At 34.8% G+C, this 22,494-nt stretch overlaps 1 protein-coding gene across 18 annotated transcripts in view; it reads left to right on the top strand.

The window, feature by feature from the left end:
- CDC42BPA (CDC42 binding protein kinase alpha) overlaps positions 1–22,494 on the top strand; it is a 327,338-nt gene that overhangs the window by 43,352 nt on the left and 261,492 nt on the right. For all 18 annotated transcript variants that reach the window (XM_032289464.1, XM_032289476.1, XM_032289477.1 and 15 more), the window contains exon 2: positions 7,680–7,771. In XM_032289464.1, coding sequence (XP_032145355.1) covers positions 7,680–7,771 — 92 coding nt within the window. The remainder of the gene's footprint in view (positions 1–7,679; positions 7,772–22,494) is intronic.

The raw sequence follows: 22,494 nt of genomic DNA, 5'->3' as shown, positions 1-22,494 counted from the left end.
TTTATTTTATTTTTTTTATTTTTTTTGAGGCAGCGTCTCACTCTGTCATCCAGGCTGGATACAGTGGCGCGATATTGGCTTGCTGCAGCCTCACCTCCCAGGTTCAAGTGATTCTTTTGCCTCATCCTCCCGAGTAGCTGGGATTACAGGTGTGTGCCACCATGCCTGGCTAATTTTTGTATTTTTAGTAGAGACAGCATTTCATCATGTTGGCTAGGCTGGTCTTGAACTCCTGACCTCAAGTGATCTGCCCACCTGGGCCTCCCAAAGTGTTGGAATTACAGGCATGAGCCACTACACCGGCCAAAAGTGATTTGAGGAAAATTGTTAAAGTTAAAAAACTTTAATATGAAAGATACTGATGCTTAAAGGTGAATAATACTGTATTTATCTTCATGTGTCTGTGATTTTTAAAAGTCTCAGAAATATACCACCTGTAACTTTGTTCTTCGTGTAACTTATTATGGTCACGGTATATTTCATGGTCTTTTTTTTTTTTTTTTTGAGACAGAGTCTTGCTCTGTCGCCAGGCTGGAGTGCAGTGGCACAATCTTGGCTCACTGCAGCCTCCACCTCCTGGGTTCAAGCGATTCTTCTGCCTCAGCCTCCCGAGTAGCTGGGACCACAGGTGCATGCCACCATGCCCGGCTAATTTTTGTGTTTTTAGTAAAGATAGGGTTTCACCATGTTGGCCAGGATGGTCTCAATCTCTTGGCGTCATGATCCGCCTGCCTCAGCCTGCCAAAGTGCTGGGATTACAGGCGTGAGCCACTGCGCCCGGCCTGTTTCATAATCTTTTACTATATATCAATTTAAAAATACGTAGTGTATTTTATTTGCAGAATTTAGACATAGAGCCTAATATAATTGATAACAATTTTAACATGGCTTTAGCAACTACTTTTTTCTCATTGTTACCTAATCTCTTCTAGTCTTTTTGTGTGAATTATTCTCTTTCCCTGCCCTACTGTTGGTTCCAGATTCTTCTGTTACTCCACTACAGATTAGCATCAGTAGAAAGGATAAGGGAGAGGAAGAATGGTAGAATGGAAACCCATGGAAGAAATTCGAGAAGAAGGGGAAGAAGGAAAATAATGGGTGAAAGGAAGGCTAAAATGTCTTGCTCCAGCACTCTGTTCTCTTCCAGGTCTCTTATATTACTCCTTCAGACTCTGTCTTTATTCCTCATCTTCTCACTTATGCCTCTGCCTTTCCACCCTTTCTTTCTATTGGACTTTCCTTCTTACACCATGGTAGCTATCACTAGTGGCTTGCAATCTGTGTTCCTACCACCCAGCCAGTAGTTGTGGGGAGGAAGGAGGTTGGATGGGAGAATTGAAGGAGACTCTGTTTTTGGATCTTGGGCTACATAGAGCAGGGAGAAAGATGGACCTTGCAAGGTATACCTGGCATTTCATATTGGAACTTTGAGTTCTTTTTCTTCTAGAATTATTCATTTATGTGTTCATTAAACGGTATACAATGAACCCCAGGCAGTGTGTTAGGAGCTCAGATAGAAATATACTTTCTTCTTTTCAGTTTCAAAAAGATCTTTTTTATTTAACTTAGAATTATTTCATTTTTGGATCTCTTAATTTCAGCATCTGTGTTTATCTCAATGCTTTTGGGAATAAAGAGGCAACTTGTTATATTAGAAAGGCTTTTGGAGCCTGATAGATCTGAGTTTTAATCCTGTCTTTGCCACTTACTGGGTATGTAATGTTCAGCAATTCATATTATCTTTCTAAACCTTTTTTTTTTTTTTATTCTGTAAAATGGAAAGTTCTTGGTATGGTACTTGGCTTAGATGGCTCCCAATAAAATAATGCCTGCTAAGATTGTTATTATCACACAGAAAGTTTGTTATTACTAAATCTTTTTTTTTTTTTTTTTTTTGCCAAGAAGCACTTTTAAAGATGGAGTACATTAAGACAATGATTAAAGGATTCTATTTTATTTATTTATTTTTACATCATGTTCTTGAAGTTAGGACAAGTCATAATTTACATAAAACTGTTACAGCCAAGCTATTACTTCCAAGTTGGTGTGTCCTTTTCTGAGCTGGCTGTGTCACAGTAGTACTGTGACTTACTAGTCAGGTTTTGGCTGGCAAGTCACGTACTATCTTTAGGCCTTATAATATTAATAAATGAGGGTTAATAATATATACCTTATGGAATTTTATGATAACTAAATTATGTATTAGTTTGGAAGCTAACTGTGTCTAGTTGTAAGCTGAAAACTAAGTAGTTAGCATAAGATTCAGGGGTGTTCAGGGAATCCAAGGCATGGATGCAATCAAATGTCAGGAATCACTGGAACCCCAGGAATAAGGAAGCTATCAGAAAACTTCCTTTACTCATTGTCTTTGCCTTTATCTGTGCATCTGTTTTTTCTCTTTCATTATGTGGAACTGATTTTCTCTTTTGCTTTTAGCCTCATAGTAGGATGTTTGCCGCAACACTTGCTGAGTTTGTATGTTAATTTTTGTAATCATCTGCAGAGACTGCCCCTGAGTTAGGTTTTAAATTGTTTGTCCCCTAACTTAGGTCAGGTTTCCACTTTGGTATACTTAACTCTGGCTAGTTAAATGAGGCCTCACAAGATGCACTTGGCTCACCCCTGAGAACTGACAGGGAGATTTTCAGAAACATGGGAGGGAGGTACCTCAGAAAGTGTGTGCCACAAATGAAGTCATTTAAGTATACAGCACTGAAGAAAGTCAAGGTATTGTCATCATTAGATGATGTACGTAGTACTTTGTGAAATGTCACTAATAGCATCTATTTAGAATAGCATGTTATTTATTTACCAGTATAACAGATCTGATCGATACCTCTTATGTCCTTGATTTTTGTTGGGAGCAATAGTATAGTGATTGTTAAATATTTTTCAATTGTTGTAATGAATATAAAGTCTCTTGCAATTTGTCTTTTATATTCAAAATTATTTTAATCATACAGTGTGCTTGAAATGGGCTTTTTAGTGGATATAATTTTTAAGAACATACCTTTGTATGAAAGCACTTTTGTTAAATATTGCTCATGAACTTTTTTTGGGAATCAGTTGAATGAATAGTTTTTTCAAATGCAAAATAGAAATAAGAAATATTTAACTAATTGATACATGTTCTTTTAGTTCTATCATTGAATTTCTGAACTCTGAGCTATCACTTGTTAAACTGTCACCTTTTAAACTGTCCCAGACATTATGGATGGGGAGTGCTCAGTAATGATTTGTGTAACCCTTAGCTTTGTTTTGGTTCATTTTCTTTATATTACTTAGGGCATCGTCATATGACAAGATAACTGTATACTGCTCTATAGACACTTAATATTCTTAATATTTATTGTTTATTGTTCATATTTACCCCAAATTAGAATAGTCAGTTATAATTTACCTGAAGTGTCAGCTCTGCAGCATACTTTTGCTCGATTTCTGATTTAGCCTGCAGAGGAACTAAGTTACGGGTTAATGATACCTTTGTTTTGTGTTTTTGTGATATAGTAGAAATCAAAGCTTCTTTTAAGTATAGAAAGTTGGTGTTTAATTATTTGGAGGCATAGTCAGGCTCCCATTTTTAGTTCAATTTAGGTTTTTGTTGTTAAAACAGAGTTTCGCTCTGTGGCCCAGGCAAGAGTGTAGTGTTGCCATCTCGGCTTACTGCAGCCTTCACCTCCTGGGTTAAAGTGGCCCTCCCACTTCAGTCTCCTGAGTAGCTGAAACTACAGGCACAAACCACCACGTCTAGCCAATTTTTCTATTTGTATTTTTGTAGAGACAGGGTTTCACCATGTTGCCCAGGCTGGTCTTGAACTCCTGGACTCAAGCAATCCACCTGCCTTGGCATCCCAAAGTGCAGGCAAGAACCACCACTCCTGGCCCCATTTTAGTTCTAATAGACATGTATGTATCACCCACCTTGTCAAACTTGTGTGTAATTTTTGGAAAAGGTTTCTTCCTTTTTTTTTTTCTTTTTTTCTTTTTTCTTTTTTGGAGACAGAGTCTCGCTCTTTTGCCCAGGCTGGAGTGTAGTGGCATGATCTTGGCTCACTGCAACCTCCACCTCCTGGGTTCAAGTGATCCTCCTGCCTCAGTCTCCCAAGTAGCTGGGATTACAAGTATGCAACACCACACCCAGCTAATATTTGTATTTATAGTAGAGGTGGGGTTTCACCATGTTGACCAGTCTGGTCTTGAACTCCTGACCTCAGGTGATCTACCTGCCTTGGCTTCCCAAAGTGCTGGGATTACAGGCATGAGCCACTGTGCCCAGAATCTTCCTATTTTGTTTTAAAACAGCATTACTGACATGATTGACGTACAAAACAGTTCATACATTTGAAGTGTACAATTCAATGGTATCTTACTAATTTTTAAAAATTGTGGTAAAATACATATAATAAAATTTGCCATTTTGACCACTTTTACATATACAATTCAGTGTTTAAATTATAATGTTATATAATGACCATCACTATCTGTTTCTAAAATGTTTTCATTATCCAAAGAGAAATTCCGTAACCATTAGGCAATAACTTTTCATTCTCCTGTCCCCCAGCCCTTAGTAACCTCAAACTACTTTCTGTCTCTATGAATTTCCCTATTCTAGATATTTCATATAAGTGAAATAATATATTTTCCTGTTAATGCCTGGCTTATTTTACTTAGCATGTTTTCAAGATTCATCCACATTGTAGCATGTATCAGACTTTAACTTCATTTTAGGGCTACTTAACACACTGGGGTGTGTGTGTGCATATACATGTATACATATATACATATATACGTGTATATATATACATGTGTATACACATGGATTTATGTGTGTAGATGTATACATGTGTATGCACATATATATATATCTGTGTATATATATGTATATCTCCCACATTTTGTTTATCTGTTCATATCTTGATGGACATTTGGATAGTTTCTAACTTTGGATACTGTGAACAATGCTGTCATGAATATCATTGCACAGATATCTGTTTGAATCTCCTCTTTTGATTCTCTTGGGTACATAGAAATGGAATTGCTGGGATATGTTGGTAAATCTATGTTTATCTTGTTGAGGAACTACCCAACTGTTTTACAAAGGAGGTGTAACTTTTTACATCCCCTCTAGCAATGTATGAGGTTCCAATTTCACCACATCCTCTTCATCACTTGCTATTTTCTGTTTTATTTTAATTAACTTAAAAAAATTACAGCTATTGTAGAGGTTGTGAAGTGATAACTCATTGTGTTTTTGGTTTGCATTTCCCTAATGATAAGTGATGCTGAGCATCTTGTCATATGCGTATTGGCCATTTTTATGTATCTTATTATATATATTTATATATATAAATATAATTTACTTTAAGTTCTGGGATACATGTGCAGAATATGCATGTTTGTTAAATAAGTATACATGTGCCATGGTGGTTTGCTTCACCTATCAACTTGTCATCTAGGTTTTAAGCCCTGCATGCATTAGGTATTTGTCCTAATGTTCTCCCTCCCCTTGAGCCCCAGCCCCGGACAGGCCGCGGTGTGTGGTGTTTCCCTCCCTGTGTCCATGTGTTCTCATTGTTCAGCTCTCACTGATGAGTGCAAACATGTGGTATTTGGTTTTCTGCTCCTGCATGTGTTTATTGAGAATGATGGCTTCCACCTTCAGCCATGTCTCTGCAAAGGACATGAACTCATTGTTTTTTTCATTTTTATATGTCTTCTTTGGAGAAATGTTTATTTTGTCCATTTTTGAATTGGGGTTTTTTTTGTTGTTGAGTTGTAGGAGTTCTTTATATATTTCTGTATTAATTCCTTAGTAGATACATGATTTGCAACTACTTTTCCCATTCTTTTCTCTCTCTCCATATGAATTTTAGGATGAATTTTTCTATTTTTGTAATGCCATTGTAATTTTAATAAGGATTGCATTGAATCCATGGATTGCTTTGGGTACTATTATCATCTTAACAATATTAAATCTTCTTCCAATCCAGAATACTAGATGCCTTTTCATTTATTTAATAAATGAATAAAGTTTTCTTTATTTTTTATCAGCAACATTTTGTATTGTACAAGCAAAGTTTCCATTGTACAAGTCTTTCACCTCTTTGGTTAAATTTATCCTTAAGTACTATATACTTTTGGATGCTATTTCAAATGAAATTTGTTATTATTTATTCTTTTATTACTGCTTTTTAAGACACAGGATCTTGCTATTTTGCCCAGGCTGGAGTGCAGTGGTGTGATCATGACTCATTGCAGCCTGGAATACCTTGGCTCAAGTGATCCTTTGGCTTTAGTCTCCTGAGTAGCTAAGGACTACAGGCATGTGCCACCACGTCCAGCTAATTTTTTTCTCTTTGTCTTCTCTGTTGTGTGAATCCCAGATAGAAATCCTATCTCTTTCCTTTCCTTACAATCTAAAACACAGATACAGAAATCTCTAGTAGACTTGGCTAAGCAGTGCAGAGTACCCTTTTTCCAAGCTAGTTAGGGCTAAATGCATACTTTTAAACCAGAGCAAATTGTATGACCTATCTGTTTCACTCTCCTAATGCTCAAATATGTATCTTTGATCTTATCACATTCTGGCTCCATGGAAGGGAGAGAGGAGAGCACAGCTACACCCATGTATTACGATCTTTTAATCCTATCAACTCCTTTTTTTTTTTTTAAAAAAAAAAAAGGCATAAAGAGGGACCTGAGGAGAGGAAAGGAGACAGGTCTAAACTTCTCTTAGAGGCAGCAGAATATATAATTGCTCTTATCATTAAAAAATGTTAATTTACCTTTTAAAAATATTAATACGATTACATCTAAATTCCTTTAATGACATTCAAAGCCTTTTCCATTTTCTTGCTCTTATTTCTTTGCATTTCTTCTCACAATTCTGAACCATGGATTATTTACCATTAGCACCCCAAATTCACTTCCTTGCCTCCCTTCATTTGCTTATCTTGTTCCCTTTTGCCTGGAGTATCTATCTACTCTGTCAAACCCAGGCAAAGGAGCAAGATTCTGTTTAGTCTTCAAGGTTCAATTTATGTGTTATCTCCTTTGTGTGAAGCATTAGTATCCACATAATTAGTGTTCTATTCCCACTAATTCTGAAGCACTTTTTATCATATTATTAAATTTTGTGTCTGCATATATGCATACTTGTCTCTGAATGAAGACTGAGAGCTTCTTGAAGGAAAGTACCGTATTGTAATCAACTTTTTAAAAACTCCAGTTATTGCCACCATGCTTTGTATGCTGTAGACATTTGCTAAAGCATTTTAAAAGAATGAATGAATGTGAAAGAAATACGAATTTACTTGGTGGGAATTGCTGAAGAGCTGTCTGGTGCCATGAAATGTGCTTTTACTTTTTAGACCTTTGTGTTAAAATATACATTTAATGCTGAGAGAATGTTAAAACTGGTCTCATTTTTACATCCCTCTTGCTTTGCATTCTTTCATATGTTATTTGGAGTTTAAACATACATTTCTTTCCAAAAATGTAATTTATATATAAGAAATAAAAGAAAATAACGTTGTTTTCTTAGGGAAATTAAATGTTTACTCTTTTTGACAGTTTTTAAATCATAGTTTGAATTTTTTTGTAAATAAGAAACTATTATTTATATCTAATTTGTATCACATTTTATTAAGAAAATAATTGATATTGCTCTTTCGTTTCAGCTAAACCGTTTACTTCTAAAGTGAAACAAATGCGATTACATAGAGAAGACTTTGAAATACTAAAGGTGATTGGTCGAGGAGCTTTTGGGGAGGTAAGAGATTAAGATTTTATAGATCTGCTAATTGTTTGGAAGCTGTTGAACACAGTTGTGAGATAATTTAACAAGTATTATTACTTTTTATTTGTTAAACAATATTGGTTAAGTTGTGATCGATGTGATTGTGCTGTTGTGATTGATATGATTGCTCAGAAAATAAAGTGTTGAATGAAATATTTCTACTTGGAATTTTTTTCTAATTCATGTTTTCACATGTACTTCAGATATCAGTGAAAATATGTGTGTGTTTCTAGACTCTTTTGTTCTGTTCATTTATTTATTTTTCTTATTCTACTTTATAGGGAATCTTGATACCTGGTAGTGTATATACTCTGACTTCCTTTTTCTCCCCCTCATCTCTTCTCCCCTGATATTTTCATAGTATTGTATGTATGTATGTATGTGTGTATGTGTGTATGTATGTATGTATGTATGTATTTTTGAGACAGAGTCTCCCACGCTTCCTTAGGCTGGAGTGTGGTGGTGTGATCTTGGCTCACTGCAACCTCTGCCTCCCCCGTTCAAGAGATTCTCCTGCCTCAGTCTCCTGAGTAGTGGGGATTACAGGCGTCCACCACCATGCCCAGCTAATTTTTGTATTGTTAGTGGAACGAGGTTTCACCATGTTGATCAGGCTGGTCCCGAACCCCTGACCTCAAATGATCTGCCCACCTTGGCCTCCCAAAGGATATTTGCATAGTATTTTAAAATCAGTTTTTCAATTTTGACTCACTTGTAAATATACAGATTTGCATGCGTGCACGCAGCCTCTCTCACCCTTTCGCGCTCGCGCTGTCTCTCTCTCTCTCTCTCTCTCTCTCTCTCTCTTTCTCTCCCTCTCCCTCTCCCTCTCCCTCTCTCCCTCTCTCTCTCCCTCTCTCCCTCTCTCCCTCTCCCTCTCCCTCTCTCTCTCTCCCTCTCCCTCTCTCCCTCTCCCTCTCCCTCTCTTCCCTCTCCCTCTCCCTCTCTTCCCTCTCTCCCTTTCCCTTTCCCTCTCTCCCTCTCTCCCCCTTCCCCCGCTTCCAGGAATTTGGATTAAGTTTGTATTGAAACTGGAGATCAGTTAGCAGGTAACTGACATCTTAAACTGAGTCAGCTAATCCATACACATAGTATATTATTCCGTTTATTTAGGACTTTATAAATTTCTCTCAATACCATTTTGTAGTTTTCCTTCAGTATAGAAGACCTCCACATCTGATATTATTTTAATTAGAATTCTTTGTGAAATTTCATTTCCTGATTGTTTTCTTGGTAGTAGTTAGAAGTAGAATTTAATTTTGTTTATTGACCTTATACCCAACAACCTTATTATACTTTTAAAATCAGGAATTTTGTTGAATTTCGTCAATACTTTATCTGCATCTTTTGGGACACTCATGGTTTTACTTTTTTACTTTGTTAATGTGTAGAATTATGCGCTATATTTTCAGATGTTAAACAATCTTTGCATTCCTAAAATAAGCCCAGTTGGCTTGTGATGTGTTACCCCTTTATATGTACCAATGGGCTTTGTGTGCTTTTTTTGTGTGTGTGTGTTGTTAGGATCTTTGTACCTATGTTCTTGAGATAAATTGGCCTGTAATTTTCCTACTTCTAATGTTCTGATCAGATTTTGGTATCTTTGTTATGCTCGTCTTATAAGAAGAGGAAAATGTTCCCTCCTTTACTGTTCTCCAGAACAGTTAATGAAGATTGTTATTTTTTTTCCTCATATGCTTACAAGATTTAACTGGTGAAGCCATCTGAGACCAGAGGTTGCTAGTGAAAAAGTTTAAAATAATATGTTTAATTTCTTTAATGGAGATAAAATTACTAGTTCTATGTATGAATTAGTTTTGCTAGGTTTATCCATTTCATCTGATTTTTAAAACTTATTACTAGATCGATCATTTCTCTCATTGTTTAATTTTTCTTACTAGGGATTTATCAGTTTATTATCTTTTCCATGAATTAACTTTTGGCCTTTTGAATTTTGTTATTGTAGATTTGTTTTCTATTTCTTTAATTTTTGCACTTTATAATGTTTTCTTTGGTTTTAGCTTGCTACTCTTTTTCTAATTTTTTGAAATAGCATTGATATCTAGCCCTTCTTTTCAAATCTGTGTTTAAGGCTGTATGTTTTCCTGTAAGCAGTTTTAGCTATAGCAAACATATTTTGATATGTTATTTATATATATTTTGCTCAAAATACAGTATGATTTTATATTTCTAATTTTTGATCTATGAATTTAAATTTTTAAATGTTAAAAAAACTTCTAAACATTTAGAAAATTTTCTAAGTTTTTACTTGAGTTATAATGTAATTTAAAAGTGGTTAAAATACATACTGTATGTGATTAGAATCCTTTGAAATTTGCTGTGCAGTGTTCTGTAAATATCAGGTAGGTCAAGTTCAAAATCTAGTTTAAGTCCTCTACATTCTTACCTTCTTTTTTTTTCAGCTTTATCTATCATTTCTTGAGAGAGGATGTCTTCATTTTTTTCAGTTGTTGCTGATAACAAATGTACAGTTATTATATCTTCCTGCTGATTAACTCATTCATCATTATGGAACGTTCCCATTATCTCTATAGTGTTTTGTGATTTAAATTTTTAAAAATCTGGTATGAGTAAAACTATTCCAGCTCTTTTTTATTAATATTTTCATTAAATATCTTACTCTATCCTTTTAGTTTTAGTTTTCTATAAACATATGGTGTGTTTGCTGTTCAGTAGAATATAATTAGGTTTTGTTTTTTAATCAGTTGACATGTAATTGTATTATTTACTACTTTTTTATATTAGTTTTGCTCATTTTCTGTTATTTTTCTCTCATTTCTTGCTTTTTCTTGGATTAATGGAATGTTTTAAACTATCCCTCTCAATCAATTTCTTAATTTTATCTTCTTTTATGGGTTACCCTGGAGATTACCACATGTATCCTTGGTAAATTTATATTTTGCCCATTCCCAATTATCCTATTCTCTTTTTCTTTCTTTCTTTTTTTTTTTTTTTTTTTTTTTTTTTGGTCATTGCTGTCATGTATTTTAGTTCCATATATATTTGAAACCCCAAAGGATATAGTATACCTATTCATGTAGATTTACCCACATGTTTATATTTTCTCTGCTCTTCACATTCATGTACTTCCCTTTGGGATCATTATCCTTTTGACTTAACAATTCCCTTTAGTATTTCTTTTTTATATTTAGAGACAAAGTTTTGCTTTGCTTCTCAGGCTGTAATACAGTAGTATGATTATAGCTCACTGCAGCCTTGAATTCCTGGACTCAAGTGATCCTCCTACCTCAGCATTCTGGGTAGCTAAAACTGTAGATGTGCCCAGCATGGTTGGCTAATTTGTAAATTTTCTTGTAGTGATGGGGTCTTGCTATATTGCCCAGGCTGGTCTCAAAATCTAGGCTCAAGCAGTCCTCCTGCCTCAGCCTCCCAAATTGCTGGGATTATAGGTGTGAGCCACTGTGTCTGGCCCCTTTTAGTATTTCTTCAGTGTAAGTCTGCTGATGATAAATTATCTGATTTTATTTGTCTGAAAATATATTTATTGAGGCCCTAAAATTAAAAAAGAAATTGAAGTATATTGTGGTACACACACACATTCAATTAAAAAAAATAATACCCATCTCTAACTTGATGGATTTTTACCTTTTTTTAGGGTACAAAACAAGTAATAGCATTTTATTCTTATGCCATTTGACCATAGCATTCTTATTTTATTTTTTATTTGAGATGGAGTTTGTTTTGTCACCCAGGCTGGAGTGCAATGGCATGATCCTGACTCACTGCAACCTCCACCACCTGGGTTCAAGTGATTCTCCTGCCTCAGCCTCCCAAGTAGCTGGGAGTACAGGTGCTCACTACCATGCCTGGCTAATTTTTGTATTTTTGTCGAGACCGGGTTTCACCATGTTGGCCAGGCTGGCCTCGAACTCCTGACCTCAGTTGATCCACCCACCTTGGCCTCCCAAAGTGCTTGGATTAACAGGCGTGAGCCACCATGCCTGACCTTATTTAATTTATTTTTAAAATTTTTGTGGATACATACTAGGTTTATGTATTGTGGAGTCCATCAGATATTTTGGTACAGGCATGCAGTGCTTAATAATTGCATCATGGAAAATTGGACATCCACATGATTTCAAAATGGAAATTCAAGCATTTATCCTTTGTGTTACAGAAAATCCAGTTGTACTCATTTAGTTATTTCAAAAGGGACAGTTAAATTATTGTTGGTCCTTTGTGTTACAGAAAATCCAATTGTACTATTTTAGTTATTTCAGAATGAACAATTAAATTATTATTCACTGTAGTCCCCTTGTTTTGCTACCAAATAGTAGGTCTTAGTCATTCTATTTTTTTTTTTTTTTGTACCCATTAATCATCTCCATCTCCTCCTTTTTCTACACATTCTCATCAGCATTTGTTATTGCTTGACTTTTGGATAAAAGTCATTTTAACTTAGGTGAGATGATCCCTCATTGTAGTTTTGATTTGCATTTCTCTGATGATCAGTGATGTTGAGCACTTTTTTCATATGCTTGTTTGCCACTTGTATGTCTTTTTGAAAGAAAGGTCTATTCAAATCTTTAGCCCATTTTAAAAATTGGATTATCAGATTGTTTCCTATAGAGTTGATTGAATTCCTTGTATATTCTGGTTATTAATCCCTTGTGAGATGAGTAGTTTGCAAATATTTTCTCCCATTCTGTGGGTTGTCTCTTCGCTTTGTTGATTGTTTCCTTTGCTGTGCAGAAGCTTTTAAACTTGATGTCATCTTATTTGTCCATTTTGCTTTGGTTCTCTGTGCTTTGGAATATTACTTAAGAAATTTTGGTGCAGAACCGTGTCCTGGAGATTTTCACCAATGTTTTCGTTTAGTAGCTTTATACTTTGATGTATTAGACTTAAGTCTTTAATACATCTTGATTTGTTTTTTATATGAGGTGAGAGGTAGGGATCAAGTTTCCTTCTTCTGCATATAGATAATCTGGTTTTCCCAGCAACGTTTATTGAAGAAACTGCCTTTTCCCTACTGTTCTTGGCATCCTTGTTGAAAATTAGTTCACTGTAGGTATGTAGATTTGCTTCTGGGTTCTTTATTCTGTTTCATTAATCTATGTGTCTGTTTTTATGTCAGTGCCATGCTGGTTTGGTTACTATGGCTCTGTAGTATAATTTGAAGTCAGGTAATATAATTCTTCCAGTTTTGTTCTTTTTACTTGGGGTCGCTTTGGCTATTCTGGGTCTTTTGTAATTCCATGTAAATTTTAGGATTATTTTTTGTATTTATGTGAAGAATCCCATTAATATTTTGATAGGGATTGCATTGAATCTGTAGATTGTTTTGGGTAGTATGGATATTTTGACAGTATTGATTCTTCTAATCCATGAACGTTGAATATCTTTTCAGTTTTTTGTGCCTTTTTCAATTTCTTTCATCAGTGTTTCATCAGTATATTGAGGGGTGTGTGTGTATGTGTATGTGTAGATGTCTCTCTCTCTATATATATCTCATATATGTGTTTGTATACCTCAGTTTTTAAAAATACACACATACATAACTTGATGGATTTTTACATTTTTTTAGGGGACAAAGAAACAAGAACATTTTTCTTGTGCTGTTTGACCATAGTATTTGTGTTCTGTAGTTTTCACTGTAAACGTCTTTTACTTCTTTGGCTAATTTAATTCCTAGATATTTAATTTTATTTGTGGCTACTGTAAGTGATATTACTTTTTTGATTTCTTTTCAGGTTGTTCAATGTTGTAATAGAGAAATGCTACTGATCTTTGTATGTTAATTTTGTATCCTGCAACTTTACTGAATTTGTCAGTTTGAATAAGATTTTTTTTTGTGTACGTGTGGAGTATTTAGGTTTTCCAAAATAGAAGACCATATCATCTGCAAACAAGGATAATTTGACTTCTTTCTTTCCAGTTTGGATACCCTTTCTTTCTTTGTCTTGTTTGATTGTTCTAGCTAGTACTTAAAGAACTATGTTGTACTTGAATATTGATACCTTTCTCTAGGTTTGGAAAATTCTGTTTTATTATCCTTTTAATAAACTTTCTACCCCTCTCTCTTTCTCTGCCTCCTCTTTAAGGTCAATAAAGCTTATATTTACCCTTTTGAGGCGTGTTTCTGAGATCTTGTGTATGTGCTTCGTTCTTTTTCATTCTTTGTCCTTTTTCTCCTCTGACTGTGTATTTTCAAATAGCCCGTTTTCAAGCTCACTAATTCTTGCTTCTGCTTGATCAGTTCTGCTACTAAAAGACCCTGGTGCATTCTTTAACATGTCAATTGCGTTTTTCAACAGTAGAATTTCTGCCTGATTTTTAAAAATTATTACTAATTTTTTTTTTTTTTTTTTGAGATGGAGTCTTAACTCTTGTCACACGGGAGGATGGACATCTGATGTCTCCTTAGGTCATGTGCCACCCTAGTTCACTGGCTCTAAGCATTAGGAGTTGCCTAAGAATTGGAGTCCTTGTGTTCTAGACTGCCTTTGAAGTTTTCCTAGGACCCTGGAGCACTTCAGGTTGCAATGGTGATGCTTGCTGGGAGACTCTAGTTGACTGCTGGGATAGGGCTTTGACTAGCCCTTTGGCTAAGGCTAGTCATATGTCCCCTCGAAACATGGACACTGGCTGAGCCCAGTAGAACTTCATTCTCTGCTGTGACAGGGCAGCACTGAGTCCCTGCACTTTCTCTCTTTGAAGTATATTCATTCTCTCTTTATACCTCATGGCCATTGCCAAGGGGGTAGGGGATAGGGGTGGCATCCATGATTTAAGACTGTCTCTCCTGTCTTCCTCAATGCCTTTTTCCAAGATACGAAGTTAAAACCAGTATTGTGATTGCTTACTGGGGTTTTGGTTCTTGTAATAGTGCTTTTCTCTTTGCAGATAGTTTTTAAAATGGGGAGCACGAATGGTGTAGGCTTCTATTTCACCATCTTGCTTCACCCCTGGCCATAGCCAGATTTTTACATTTGTGTGAACTTGTATAAACCATCATGCAAATCAAGATATAGAACATATCTAGCATTCTGAAAGACTCTCATTGCCCCCCTGTGTGAATAATCACTTCCCTGTTAACTATTCTGACTTCTATCACTCTAGATTTTTTTTTGCTTGCTTTTGAGTTTTATATTAATGGAATTATATAATATATACTCTTTGGTTTCTGGCTTCTTTTGCTGAACGGTATACTTTTATAATTCATTTTCGTTTGTCATTGGTTCACAGTATTTTTCTTAATATGAATATGCTACAAGTTATTAATGGTGTTCAGGTTGTTTATGGTTTTTAGCCATTATGAATAATGCTATTAACATTTTTGTGCATATCTTTTGGGAGATATGAGCACTTATTTGTGTTTGATATAAATTTAAAATTGCTGGGTCACAGGGTAGGCATATTTAGCTTTAGTAGGTAATGCCAAATAACTTTCCAAGTGGTTAATGATTTATACTCCCATCAACAGTGTATAAAGGTCCCAGTTGCTTTATATCCTTACTAACACGGGTGGGTTTTTTTTTTTTTTTTTTTTTTTAAGTTTAGCTATCTTTTTGGTGAGTGAATAGCTGTTATTGTCGTGTGATTTCATTCTGCATTTCTCGATAGTGCCTACATTTGAACACATTTTCATATCACCTCACATCACTTAGATACCCTTTTCGTGAAGTGCACATTTTGGAGTTGGGAAGTAGGAGTTGGATGGGTAAGTTGTCTGACTTCCTGTCATATTCTAGATTCAAGTCTGTTGTTGGAGATGCACACACACATGTGTGGGTGTGTGTGTATGTATGTGACTGACAAATCTTTTCTGTGATTTGGCATTTCCCTCTCTCCAAAGATATTGTATTAAGCAGAAAATCTTAAGGTTAATGGAGTCTAATTAGTTAAACTTTGCTTTATAATTAGTGATTTTTGTGTTTTTAAGAAATTGTTTTCTAACCTTGAGATCATGAACATATTTTGTCTCATCCATCTGTCTCATCCATCTGGTATAGTCTGTGTTTTTTGAGGTATATGTCAAAGTTCATTTTATTCCTTGTAGTTTCTGAGTATTGCTTGTTGTAAAGACTACCTTTTTCACATTTAATTGCAAAGGAGCTTTTGTCTTAAGTCGGAGCCCCATGTGTGTTACTTATTAATTTTTAAAAACAACTTTCAATGTAGAAGTCTTTTAAAAAATATTCTTAAGTTCAGGGGTATACTTGCAGGTTTGTTAAATAGGTCAACTTGTGTCTTGGTCATTTGTTGTACAGATTATTTAATCTCCCAGGTATTAAGCTCAGTACACATTAGTTAATTTTTCCTGATCCTTTCTCTCCTCCCACCCTCCATCCTCCAGTAGGTCCCAGTGTGTGTTTTTCCCCTCTGTGTGTCCATATGTACTCATCATTTAGCTCCCATTTGTAGGTGAGAACATGTGGTATTTGGTTTTCTGTTCCTGTGTTAGTGTGCCAAGAATAATGGCCTCCAGCTCCATCCATGTCCCTGCAAAGGACGTGATCTAATTTTTTTCTGTGGCTGCATAGCATTCTGTGGTGTATATGTACCACATTTAAAAAAAATCCAGTCTACCATTTATGGGCATTTAGGCTGATTCCATGTCTTTGCTATTGTGCATAGTGCTGCAGCGAACATACACGTGCATATGTCTTTGTAACAGACCAATTTATATTCCTTTGGGTATATATCCAAATATGGGATTGTTGGGTCAAATGGTATTTCTGTTTTTGGTTTTTGAGGAAAATATTTTTAATGTAGATGTCTTGTTCATGTTTCACTAAATTTATTTATGAGTCTGATTTTTTTTTTTTTTACCTGCCCCAACCCAATTCCTTTTTATTTAATTTTTTTTTAGTCTGATTTTTTTGGGTAAGCTAGTAAATGATAGTTTTAGAATTCTATTTTTTATTTTCTTGCTGGGATAGAAATACAGTCTATCCCAGTAAGTTTTTAAAATATTGATTTTTTTTTAAATTTAAGGAACTTGATTATATTAACTTATTCTAGTTTGTACATAAATTTTTAAATTTTCTATATACTCATCTGGATCTTCAAATAATGATAACAGTTGTTATTCACAATCTTTATTCCTTTTATTTCTTTTTCCTGTATTATTGTAATAGAAAAGATCTTTAATAAAATGTTGAATTTAAGTACTGAAAGGTGGGCGTCCTTGTCTGGTTTGTGAATTCGGGGAAAGTATTTACCATTTTACTATTGAGAAAGACGTTTACTACTACTACTTTTTAAAAAAATTGTTACTATTTTTCCTTCTTGTCCTAGTCTGTAGAGAGCTTTTATCATTAATAGGAGTTAATTTTTATCAAAAGCTTCATTTGTATCTATTTTGATATGATTTTACTATGATATTTGGCTAATATTGAGATAGTAATTTTTCAATACTATAGAAATTTAGTTGTTCCTGATGTGGCCTTTTAATACATAGTTGGGTTTGATTTGCTGACATTTTATTTATAATTTTTTTGTTTATGGGCATGAGAAAGATTGGCCTTTGTCTATTTTATTATCTCCTTATGTTTTGGAACGATGTATTTAGCTCATAAGACAATTTGGGAAGTGTTTCTTGTCAATCTTCTGAAAGCATTTGTGTAAGATTGGTGTTACTTCTTTTTAATATGCCTAGAAGACCTCACTGGTGAAGCCATATGAATTAGGAGCACAAAATCTTTTTGTTGTTTGTTTAGATCTTCTGAGGTAAATTTTACATACATTGAAATACACTAATCGTATATGTACGGTTCCTTGAGTTTTTGGAAAATGAATCACCCTTATTAAGATACAGAATATTTCTATCACCCTAGAAAGTTTTCTTCTTTGTTGGTTCCCCATAACTTTCATCAAATGGTTCTGAGTTTTCACTGTAGATTAATTTTTACTGAAAATTTCATATAAATAGAATTATACAGTATGTGCTCTTTTGTGTCCACCTTTCACTCAGGCTAATGTCCAAGATTCATCCTTGCAATTACATGTATTAATCCTTTCTTTTTATTGCTGAGCAGTATACCATTTAATCAGCGTTCCACAGTTTATTCATTCTCCTGTTGGAGAATGAATTTGTTTCCAATTTTTTTCCGCTATTCCCAATAAAGCTGATGTGAATATTCTTGTACAAGTTTTTATGGAAATATTTGGTAAATATCTAGAAGTGGAAGTACAATGCTAAATAGTAGTTGCATGTTTAAATTTAAAAGAAACTGGCATACTACTTCCAGTTGGTTTATACCATTTTACATTCCTACTTCCAATATTTTTTGTTGTTAATTTTAGCCATTCTAGTGGATATGTAGTGGTATCATGTGGTCTTAATTTTCATTGTTGTTTGCATTTGTGTTATATATCAGCATAATAACGGGGTTTTTGTGTGCCTGTTAACCATTCTTATGTCTTCCTTTGTGAGGTGTATGTTCAGATTTTTTGCTGAGTTTTTAGAAATTGAAATGTTTGTATTTTTATTGTTGAGCTGTAGGAGTTCTTTGTCAGATGTTTTAGCAGTATTTTGTCATAGGCTGTGTGGTTTGTTCATTTTTTAAAAAAATTATTTAATGAGCAGAAGTTTTCAATTTTGAAGGTATAATTTTATTAATTGTTTTCTATTATGGGTAGTATTTTATGTGTTCTAAGAAATCCTTGTTTATACTCAGGACACAGATATCTATGTTTTTTTTTTTTAAAGTCTTCTAATTTTAGCTGCTATATTTAGATTGGTGATCCATCTCAAATTCATGTATGATGTGAGATCGGCATTGAGATTCATTTTTGTTTTCATATTTGTAGCCAGTTGTTTCAGCACTATTTGTTGAAAAGGCTGTTTTCCCTTTATTGAGTCATTTTAGCACTTTGGTAAAAAGACCATGAGTTCTATAGCTGTGCTCTCTATTCTCTTTTTCTCATTGTCGGCCTTTATGCTAATTCCACAGTCTTGATTTTTGTAGCTTTATAGTAACATTGAGATTGTGTAATGAACTCAGAGTGTATGGACTCCCACTTTGTTCTTTTTCAAGACTGTTTTTTTTTTTTTCCTTTTTTTTTTGAGACGGAGTTTCGCTCTTGTTACCCAGGCTGGAGTGCAATGGCGCGATCTCCGCTCACCGCAACCTCCGCCTCCTGGGTTCAGGCAATCTTCTGCCTCAGCCTCCTGAGTAGCTGGGATTACAAGCACGCGCCACCATGCCCAGCTGATTTTTTGTATTTTTAGTAGAGATGGGGTTTCACCGTGCTGACCAGGATGGTCTCGATCTCTTGACCTCGTGATCCACCCGCCTCGGCCTCCCAAAGTTTCAAGACTGTTTTAATTATTCTAAGACTTTCGCATTTTAGAATCAATGTATCAATTTTTGTAAAAGCCTACTGATTTAATTGAGTATGCACTGAGTATATTGATAAATTTTGGGAGGACCGATATCTTACCAGTGTTGAATCTGTTAGTCTATGAGGCAGGTATTTCTCTTTGTTTTTATTAAGGTCTAACTTAATTTTCTCAAGGATATTTTATACTTCTAATGTATAGATCTTCTTCATATTTTCTTAAATTTATTCCTAAGTATTTAAGTTTTTTGACTCTGACAAATGATATATTTAAAATTTTTACATTCAAACACTATGTTGCTAATATTTAGATAATACAGTTTATTTTTATATCAGACTATTTCCTGAGATCCTAGTTTTTAATAGTTTCATTGTTGTTTTGGTCCCTGGTTTCTTAGTTTTTCTGTGTAAGCAGTCCTATTGTCTCAGAATAGGATTTTCAGAATAGGGACAGCTTCCTTTTTACTTTGCAGACTTTCTATTTCTTTGTCTTGATTTACCACACTAGCTTGGACCGCTAATACAATATTGAATTGGTGTCACAAGGATGGAGATCTTAACGATATTCTTGAATTGAGGGAGAAAGAATTCAGTATTTCACCAAGTGTGGTGAAATTGTTCACTGGTAGGCAATATTTTGGTAGGTGCCTTTTATCTGATTGAAGATATTGTCTTCTGTTACTATAAAAGTTTGCTGAGAATTTAAAAAATATAGTTATTAATGGGTGCTGAATTCTGTCATATGCTTTTTCTATATCTATTGAAATAATTATATGGATTTTTTTCTTTTAATTACTTGACATAATGTGTTACTTTAATTTTTTAATTTATATTTTATAGCAGTTTTAAGTTCACAGCAAAACTGAGCAGAAAGTACAGATTTCCCATAGACCTCCTGTTCCCACACGTACCCAACCCTTGTCCCCCAGAACCCTGAACCAGAATGGTACGTTTGTTCCAATCCAGGAAACTACATTGACATGTTATTATTACCCAAAGTCTGTGCTTTACCTTAGGGTTCACTCTTTATGTTGTATATTCAGTGGGTTTTGACAAATGTATGTCACGTATCTGCCATTGTAGTATCAGAGTAGTTTCCACTAGAAATTTTCTGGCTCTGTTTGTTTATTCCTCCCTCCCCACTGACTCCTGACCACCATGGGTCTTTTTTTAATAATCTCCATAGTTTTGCCTTTTCCAGAATAGTTAGAATCATATAGTATGTAGCCTATTCAGATTGGCTTTTCTTAGTAATATGCATTTATGGTTCCTCTGTGTCTTTAAATGGCTTGATAGCTGTTTTCTTTTTAGTGCTGAATAATATTCCATTGTCTAGAAACACCGTGTGCATTGAACACTCCGTGTACACTTGAAAATAATGTTTTTTCTACATTTATTGCTTGTTGTATTTTACATGTTGGTTAGCTATAGATGGTTGATACCGTCATTAAGCTGTTTCATAAATTCCTAATTTTTGTTTAGTTCTGTCAGTTCTGAGAATAAGGCTATTAAAAGTTTTAAAATATAATTGTGGGTATGTCTATATTTTTCTGTAGTTTCCTCACTTTTTATTTTATACAATTGGTGCATACATGTTCCAATTGTTACATTTTTCTTATACATTGAGTTTTTAAATCATAGACTGTTTCCCTTTAAGGTAGTACTCCTTGTTGTGTAGTCTGATTTGCCCTCAGTATAGCCAGCTTTCTTATGATAACCTTTTCATATAGTTAGGTTTTTGTATTTTTTATACATTCTGATAATCTGTATATTTTAATTGGGCTGTTTCGACTATGGGTCAGGAAACTTTTTCTGTAAAGTGACAGTAAATATTTTAGATTTCACAGTTCATATGTTCTCTGTGGCACCTATTCTTCTCTGTCATTGTAGTGTGAAAAGTAGCTGTAGATGGTTTGCAAATGAATGATGGATGTGGTTGTATTCAAATAAAATTTTATTTATAAAAACAGGTGATGGGCCAGACTTGACCTTCAGGCCATAGTTTGCTGAAACTTGGTTTAGATGTTTCTTTGTTTGTCTGTTTGGTTTTCTTTTAATGAGACAGGTTCTCACCAGTATAGTGGTGCCATTATAGTTCACTGTATCTTCAAACTCCTGGGCTCAAGCCATCTTCCACTCAGCCTCATAAGTAGCTGGGACTACAGGTGTGCCCCATTGTGCCTAGCTAATTAAACTTTTCTTTTGTTTAATAGAGATAAGGTCTCACTTTGTTGCCCAGGCTGGTCTTGAATGCCTGGTCTCAAATGATCCTCCTGCCTAGGCCTCCCAAAGTGTTGGATGAGCCACTGTATTCCGCTAGAAATAAAACTTTTAATAAGGTCCTGAAACACTTGGAGATAACCATTTGGAAAAGTCAATTTGTGTAACAAGTTAAAACTCTTACATATTCCAGGACAAACCACAAATGAATCAAAGATTTAAGTGTAAAAAAATAAGATAAATACAACTCAAGTATCCAACAGTAGGCAACTCTTTGAATAAACTATGGTATACTGACATAATAGAATACTGTGGAGTGGTAGTCAAGAAAGTTCACTGTACCTATGTAGAGTGATCTCCAGGTAATATTGTAAAGTGAATAAAATAGGATGCAGGATAATATTTGTAAGTATGTCTTTTTTTGCTAATCAGAGGTAGGTAGAAATATTGTTTACACTTGTATTTTTGGACAGTAAAAATAGAAGGGGAGTCGAGGGAATAGTACATGCCGATAGGAGTGGGAGTGACACTTCTAAGTGGAAACCTTTTTATTTTTGTTTTGATTTTTTTTTTAAGCATATAACTATATTACTCTTTTTAAGATATCATTTAATAACTTTTCCAGATTGAGATGAATTCATTTGCAAGTTTCATGAATAATTTAAGGAAGAAGTAATTCTAAACTTAAACTTGCCCAGGTAATAGAAAAAGAAGGACCTGGCTGGGTGCCCTGGCTCACGCCTGTAATTCTAGCACTTTGTGAGGCCAAGGCAGGTGAATCACGAGGTCATGAGTTTGAGACCAGCCTGGCTAACATGGTGAAGCCCCCTCTCTAATAAATATACAAAAATTAGCCTGGCGTGGTGGCGGGTGCCTGTAGTCCTAGCTACTCAGGAGGCTGAGGCAAGAGAATCACTTAAACCTGGGAGGCAGAGGTTGCAGTGAGCTGAGATGGAGCCATTGCATTCCAGCCTGGGCGACTGAGCAAGACTCTGTCTCAAAAAAGAAAGAAAAAGGAGGACCATTGCCCAAGTCATTTCTGACATAAAGCTACATAGTAAAGAATACATATGATATGCCTTTATTTTATTTTTTTTGAGATGAGGTCTCATTCTGTCATCCAGGCTGGAGTGCAGTGGCACAAT

The sequence above is a fragment of the Sapajus apella genome, unplaced genomic scaffold (genome assembly GCF_009761245.1).
Source record: "Sapajus apella isolate SASKATOON/1434 unplaced genomic scaffold, GSC_monkey_1.0 scaffold22, whole genome shotgun sequence".
NCBI lineage: Eukaryota > Metazoa > Chordata > Mammalia > Primates > Cebidae > Sapajus > Sapajus apella.
Note: the sequence above shows the minus strand (reverse complement) of the source record. Positions and strands in the feature narration are given on the sequence as shown.